We start from the raw sequence: 7,855 nt of genomic DNA on the forward strand, positions 1-7,855 counted from the left end.
ATGTTATGCTTTTAAACTAGAAAGCGATCTAGCAATAAAATACTTTTTTCCTGAATCAAGGGAAACACGTGGATGTTTTTATTTTTTATTTTTTCCTTTAGGAGGGAGAGAGGGAGAGAGAAGGAGAGAGACAGGCATTTTTGGGAGGGTCTCACCATGTCACGATCCTCCTGCCCCAGCCTCCCAATTGCATAGTATTACAGATGGGTGCTTTTCTGTGCCTACTGTGTTCAGGTTGACCTCAGAGCCAAACCTGGCCCCCCGTGTGATTTCCAGCTTCCTAGGCAGTGGTGCTATCTGTGTGCCATGCAGGCTGCACCAATCCTTTCTTTTTTTGAGAGAGAGATTATCGCTATAGGGCATGTGTACTTGCTGGTGAGACAGAGAGATAGAAAGCAAGAAATCACTCAATCACTGCCTCCACCCCCCAATGGAGGAGGATGGCCATGCTGCAATCCCTTCTACTATGTTCTCCTTTTGGGAGCTTGGGCATACATGCACATGCACCTGGAGTGAGGTTTAAGCCATTGGGTCTGAGACTCGAACAACAATTGACTAGATGGGAGTCCAGTAAAGTAATCATTACACCATCTGCTGGTCCCACACCAATCTTTTTATAAATAGGGTAGCTACTTCCTCAAAGCTTTTGAAATAACAGTTTTGGTTTTGTTATAGGGCATGTGTGCTCGCCAGAGAGAGAGGGAAAGTGAGAAATAACCCCTCCAGGGAGAATTCCTTATCCTCCAGTCTTCTCTCGAGATTTTGGGCATGTGTGCACACGCACCCAGAATAATTTTCAGGCTGCCAAGTCTGAGACTAGGACTGCAGAGTCAGCCACGTGGGATCCAGTGCGCCAACCTCCACACTACCTGAAGGTCCATAACAGTTGTTCTTAAGAAGTTCTCTTTGTATTCAGGATCACTATGTATGTGTTTAGAGTCTTACATGAAATAAAGGCATACTGAGACCAGCAGTTGGCATAATGGCTATGTCGCTGGACTCCCACATAGTCGACCGTGGTTCAAGTCCTGGACCCAGTGGCTTAAACTCATGCCGGGCACATGTGCGTGCATGCCCAAGATCCCGAGAGGAGAGTGGAGGAGAAGGGATTGCGGCATGGCCATCTCCCGTGGGGGATAATTTCTCGCTTTCTGTCTCTCTATCTCTCTCTGTCTTCCTGGCAAGCGCACGTGCCCTATAGCAAAAACCTCTCAAAAAAAAAAACAGGTACACTGAGATCAGCAGTTGGCGTAATGGCTATGTCACTGGACTCCCATGTAGATAACTGCGGTTTGAGTCCCGGATCCGGTGGCTTAAACTCATGCTGGGCGCATATGTGTGCGTGCCCAATATCCCAAGAGGAGAATGGAGGAGAAGGGATTGGGCGTGGCCATCCCCCTTGGGGGGGTGATTTCTCGCTTTCTGTCTCTCTGTGTCTTTCTGGCAAGTCCCAGAGCCCTATAGCAAAAACCTCCCTCCCCTCCCCCCACAAAAAGAAAGAAAGAGAAAAAGGGCATATTTCTCCCTATGTCTGAGTATTTGTATTTGTTCCCAAGTATGTTTACAGTGTCACAATAAGGAAAATGACCAAGTGCGTTTAAATAAGCTCAATGTCGGTTACCTTGTCCTTAATTCAGGAGAAATAAACATTCTTATTTGCATTTTAAATATCTGGCCATTTTGTATAGTTTTGAGGTAGAGCATATGAAGGCTGTTTCCCTAACTTGTCTGTTTTACCCTCAAGTAAAAAATCCTACCATGAAGGAGAAAAAGGCATATCTGTCAGAAGGCATTTACTAAGTCTGCCCCCTGTGAGGCATCTTTCTTTCTTCTTATTTTTCTTCTGTTTTTAAAGAGAGGGTTTTGCTATTGGGCATATACACTCTCCAGAGAGACAGAAAGTGAGAAGTCAACCCCCAGAGAAGATGGCCACGCTGCAATCCTCCCGTCTCCTCTTGGAATTTTGGGCATGCATGCACACACACTGGCGTGAGTTTCAAGCTGCCGGGTCCTGGACTTGAACCTTGGTTGACTATGTGGGAGTCCAGCAATGTAACCATTATGCCATCTGCTGGTCCCCTGTGAGGCGCCTTTCATTGAGTTCTTCACCCTGGGGTGCACAGGGCTGCGTTCTGTTACGCAATTCTGAGGCTGTTAGGCTGTGGTTGGCCTGACCCAGGTGCACACCAATGTGGGTGACAGTCCTGGGAAGGCAGGTGGAAAGCGAGGAGTCTGACACCCAGCTGAACGTAATAATAGCTGCTCATTCAACTTCCGGTGTGTCCGTGACTGGGCTAGTCGCTTTTGCAGCTGGACCCTGTCCTGCTCACTTTATGCATGCTGTCTCGGTCACTCATATATCCCTGTGAGTACCTGTTGTTCCCACGTGGTAAATGTGAAAACTGAGATTTAAAGAGAGAGCCTCTCAACCCCTCAGAGGACTGAGGTGAGGATTTGAATGGAACCAAGGTGTGTCTAACTTTAAGACCTCAGCTTTTTTTTTTTTTTTTAATAATTTGATTTATTTCTTTTTAAAATTTAACTTTGTTTATTTATTTAAATTTGACCAGAGAGGGACAGAGTGAGAGAGACAGGGAAGGAAAGTGAGAAAGGAAGCCTCTAGGCCTGGGACTCAAACCGCGGTTGGTCATGTGGGAGTCCAGTGCCCTTAACCACCACACAGCCATGCCACTATGCCCCCTGCTGGCCCAACACCTCAGCTTTTTAAAGGTCTTCCAGCAGGCGCTTTTGGGTCTCTTTCTCTAGGAGACCAGTTTTGCCTGGAATATCTTGGAATGTTTTTGACTGTTTGGGACAGTGACTAGGAATGAAGGAAGTGGAAAAGGGTGAACAGCCTTCTAGGTGGTAGAAACACGGACAGAAGAAGAGTCTAGAATCTCTCGGGAGGGACTGTCCATAGAGATGGTCAGCTGAATGGGCAACGTCTGAGAATTTAAATCGGTATCAGAATACGAAGGGCCGTGAATGCCAGGATACTTTTTTCCCTCTGAGAAATCCTAAAGCTTTCTGAGCAGAGAATGCTGGGTTCTCGACAACTCACCTCCAGTAATAAGATTGTAAGAAGAAAACAGACAGAGAAGGAGGGGAAACTAATGGATTAAAGAGATTGAAAAGAGACCGAGAGTAGAGGAGAAGGGATTGTGGTGTGGCCATCTTCTTGGGGGGGTCATTTCTCATTCGCTCTTTCTGTCTCTCTCTAACTAGCACATATACCCATAACAAAAACTAAACTAAACAACTTAAAAGAAAAGCTGTATCAACAACTACAGTATGTGAATTTGCATTCTGATGCAAAAGAACAAAGCATTTAAAAAATATGAAATTTGAGGCACTTAAGTATTTTAATATTAAATTGAGGCCATTGCATATTTTAATATTAACTTCCCTAAGTTAATATTAATGTTAAGTCTTTTTAGGTGTGATGATATTGTGCTTACTTAAGGTTTGGAAGTGTTTAGCCTTTTATGACACATGTTGAAATATGATGGATGAATAAATTTTGTCTGAAGCCAAATGATATATAGTGATTGAATGTATAAAAAAATAATAATAATGAAATAAAAATTAAAGAAGAAAGACATGTCTATAGGGGATGGGTATAGGACGTATGGAGACAGGGATCCAATGAGATGCAATTAACATGAGCTGAAGCTGGTGATGAGGACTCATACTCTTTTTTTTTTTTTCCTTTTTTTGGAGAGGTTTTTTGCTATAGGGCGCATGTGCTCACCAGAGAGACAGAAAGCGAGAAGTCACCCCCCGGGGGGATGGCCACGCCACAACCCCTTGTCCTCCATGCTCCTCTTGGGATCTTGGGCACGCATGCACACGCACCTGGCATGAGTTTAACCCGCCGGGTCCAGGACCTGAACCGCAGTTGACATAGCCACTGGGAGTCCAGCGACATAGCCATTACCGTAACTGCTAGTCCCAAGGACTCATACTCTTCTTTCTCCTTTTGTAAATGTTAAAAATTCTTCATTTAGGGCCAGCAGGTTGCATAGTGGTTAGGGTCCTGGATTCCCACATGGCATGGCACAGTTCGAGTCCCAGACCTGATGACTCGAAAATCATGCCAGGGGCATGTACATGCATGCCCAAAATCTTGAGAGGAAAATGAGAAGGGATTGCAGTGCGACCATCCCTCTTAGGGGGTGATTTCTCACTTTCCCTCTCATTGTCTGTCCAGGAAGCACACATGCCTTATGGCAATAAATAAATAAATAAAATGTTCTTTTAAAAAAATCTTGGAAAAGAAAATAAAGTAATATAGCTTTATCTGAAGCCTGGAGGTTTGGTGATTTGAGGGTAGGAATGAAAGATTACAGGAAAGTACTGGTATAAGTTGTCTGTCATTTTGAAAGAAATAATGAATGGATACTCTCAGTTTTTCTATACGAAACATTGAATTATCTCTTAGGTTTGTTTTTTGTTTGTTGACAGAATGACTTTTCAAAGTGGTACTATTTCAAAGGAAGTGGTTGATGAGTTTTGTGTATGATGTAGTAATTCCTATTATAATGAATTGTAATGTCTGGCTGGCCTCATAGCACAGAGGTCAGGAGCCTGGAAGCTGGATCCCATGTGGCCAACTGTGGTTCAAATCCTGGTCCCGGCAGCTTCAAAAACATGCTGTGTACATGTGTGTGTATGCAGAATCCTGAGGGGGAGGGGAAATGAAGGAGAAGGGATTGCAGGGTGACCACACCCCCCTGGAGGGTGCTTTCTCTCTCCTTTTTTCCTCTCACACCCCCACCCCATGACTGCACGCACTCTCTGGCAGTAATATTACAATAAAATAAATTGTAATATCTTTTGGTGAGTTTTGTAGTAAAATGACTTAATTAAAAATGAAAAATTCTAAGTTATTATTCCTATGATTCATATTATTTTATCTTTATTGTTGTTTCTGATAAATGCTAGGGTGCTGAGAAATTTGAAGAATGGCATGATGAGAGACTAAGTGAACATATACCTTTTTATCCCGATAGGACTCGCTGCATTCCTTAATGGCAACACTGAGCTCCTCTAACCCCTTCTTTGTTCGCTGCATCAAGCCAAATATGCAGAAGGTAAGAGTTTCTCCTGTTCTAGACTGAGGTCCTGCTGTGGAGGACACAGCCTCCTGGGCTAGTTACTCTCTGATCTAGTTTCTCCAGAGTCCTTTCACTGGAGGTGTTGGAATGGATATTACATCATCATAACCTGACTTTAAATGAACACAATTTCTTGAGCCTATTGGTCTGCTTTTGAACGATGGCATTGGGCTTTAGGGGAATCTATTTTAAAAAGAAGAACTATGAAGCCTGCATGTCTTCCTCCCTCCCTCCCTCCCTCCCTTCCTTCCTTCCTTTTATTTAGCATTTGGTTTGAAATTTAAGCTCTGCAGTATTTCTTTAGAAATACTTGGTGTGTTTCTTGTTGTAGTTGACATTTTAAGTTTTTTGTTTTGTTGTTGTTTTGGTTTGTTTAGTGAAACATGATGAAGAGTATGTATGTCAGTAGTAATGCTGGCTTTTAAGTACTTTAACTAGTTGCTTGTAACTTTATTAGGAGACACCTTAAAGATTGTCATAAGGTTTAATGTTCAGGTGCTGTGATTTCTGGCTCTTTAATGTGAGGTGGTGTGGTAGTTAAGGCACTGGACTCCTACATGGCTGACTGTGGTTTCATCGACGACCTGGCAACTTTCTTTCTCTTTCTTTCTCTCTCTCTCTCTCTCTCTCTCCCCGTCTGTATCTCTCAATGAGCCCTATAGCAAATTAAAAAATAAAAATAAAAACGTGAGCTTAAGAGACCAGCAGTTGGCATAATGGCTGTGTCACTAGACTTCCATGTAGTTGACCATGATTCGAGTCCCAGACCTGGTGGCTTAAACTCACGCTGGGTGAGTGTGCCAGCATGCCCAGGATCCCAAGAGGAGAAGGGATGGCCATCTCTCCAGGAAGGCAATTTCTTGCTTTCTATCTCTCTTTCTGGCAAGCACACATGCCCTATAGCAAAAACCTCTTAAAAAAAAATAAAAGTGAGTTTACAAAGGAGAAGCTGCCTAAGCTAAATGTATTATTAGTTATATATGCTTGCTGAATTCCAGGCTGAATGGATAACATACTTTCAAGTGTTGTTAAGAAGGTGAAATTATTTTGATTTGGTGAACATTAGCTCTTAGAGGAGCCTTTCTCGGCAGAAAACCTGCTGCTCCCCCTACCCCTTCACCCCCCACATAAGCTAGTCATTTAAACAGATAACTCATGTTGATGGGTCCAGCAGGTGTCATGGTAGTTGGGGCACTGGATTCCCACATGGCCACCTGGGGTTTAAGTCCTGAACCTGTTGGCTTGAAAATCATGCCAGGTGCATGTCATGCATGCCCAGAATCCTGGGCGGAGAATGGAGGATAGGGGATTGTGGAGGAGAGGGGATTGTGGTGTGGCTATCTTCCCAGGAGTGGGAGGTCCTCAATTTCCTTTTCTCTGTCTCTCTCTGGCAAGCACATGCACCTTAGGCAAAAATCTAAAAGAAAACTCCAAATAAAGAGAGCTAATTCATGTTGAAGAACTTGATCCCATCCTCATCAACGCCAAAATGAGACATCGGACCAAAACTGTTTCCCACGAGACTTAGGTTATATTCTGGTAACTTTACTCATTCTAGGGCTTATTTTTATCTTATTTTTATGTTGTTTACCAGTTGCCTTTGATGTAATATCATATTGGTTCCTCATTTATAGTTTAAAGGTGTTATTTTAAGAACCCTCAATATTGAATTCTCTTTCTTCTAGAGAGGCAACATTGGACTTGTCTTTAATTAAAAAAAAAAAATCTCTTCAGTCTGTTACCTGGTTGTGAAATGTGATGGTGAGAATTTGGTATTCATATGACATAAGTGGCCAAGATTTATCTTCTATAGAAGATCTGTGATGACAACTCAATGAGCAGCATTCTAGAAGTTTAAAAAGTACCTCATCTTTAGGTTTTTCAAATATGTATTAAAATGTTTTCATTCTCAGAAAAAATGACAACATAATACATAGCTTTTTGTTTTTGTTTTTTTTTGAAATTGCAAGAGGGCAGGTGTGCTTTCCAGAGAGAGAGAGAGAGAGAGAGAGAGAGGAATAAAGGGTCTCCCAGTGGTTTCCAGTCACACCGCGATCCCTTCTCCTCCATTTCTTCATCCCATTAGGATTTAGGGTGCCCACACACGTGTGCACTGTGTGGGATTCAAACTGCAGTCGGCCATGTGAGATCCGTCTCCCTTAGCCAGCGAGCTATGGGGTTGGCGCTATAGCTTTCGTTGATACAATGCAGGAAACTCATAGAACAGCTTTCTCTGTGGCAACAGTCTGTCATGCAACCTGGTGTATATTTCACCTGCTATACTTTATAAACCCAAGGGGCAGTATTTACCGCAGTATAAAAGGACTTCATGTGTTTGATATACCGTCACAGGAGCCACTAATCTGTTTTGAGTTTTCTTTCTCCTTTTTTACAGTAGGGGCAATAATAGCATAGTTCATCCTCCAAATAGGCAAGTTTTGTTTTGTTTTGTTTTTTTCTCAATTGAAAGGCTTGGGTGCTGGGATGTATCTTACAGTTTCCGATGAGCCATAGTCTAATTGGAAGCTTTTTCCTTTCTTCATGGTGTCAAGCATGACTGTGGAGTTTTATAGTCCTTGCATCGTAGATTCAGCAAACCAGCTCTGGCAATGCTATGATAAAGATAGAAATTTCCATTTGAAAAATTCAGTCCCCAGTGTTTTTGTTAATTTTCTTGGCTGGCATGGAGTCAATTTTCCCTTCAAATTGTGTTAGCTTTTGAAACTAGGCCTGGTTAC

The 7,855-nt window shown here is 42.8% G+C and overlaps 1 protein-coding gene across 1 annotated transcript in view; it reads left to right on the forward strand.

Annotated features, from left to right (window-relative positions):
- The window catches only part of MYO10 (myosin X), a 267,646-nt gene that overhangs the window by 172,267 nt on the left and 87,524 nt on the right, over positions 1-7,855 (forward strand). Inside the window, 1 exon segment of the mRNA XM_014582836.2 lies at positions 5,013-5,093. Within this exon segment, the coding sequence (XP_014438322.1) occupies positions 5,013-5,093 (81 nt within the window).

Source organism: Tupaia chinensis, unplaced genomic scaffold (assembly GCF_000334495.1).
Source record: "Tupaia chinensis unplaced genomic scaffold, TupChi_1.0 Scaffold143836_1, whole genome shotgun sequence".
NCBI lineage: Eukaryota > Metazoa > Chordata > Mammalia > Scandentia > Tupaiidae > Tupaia > Tupaia belangeri.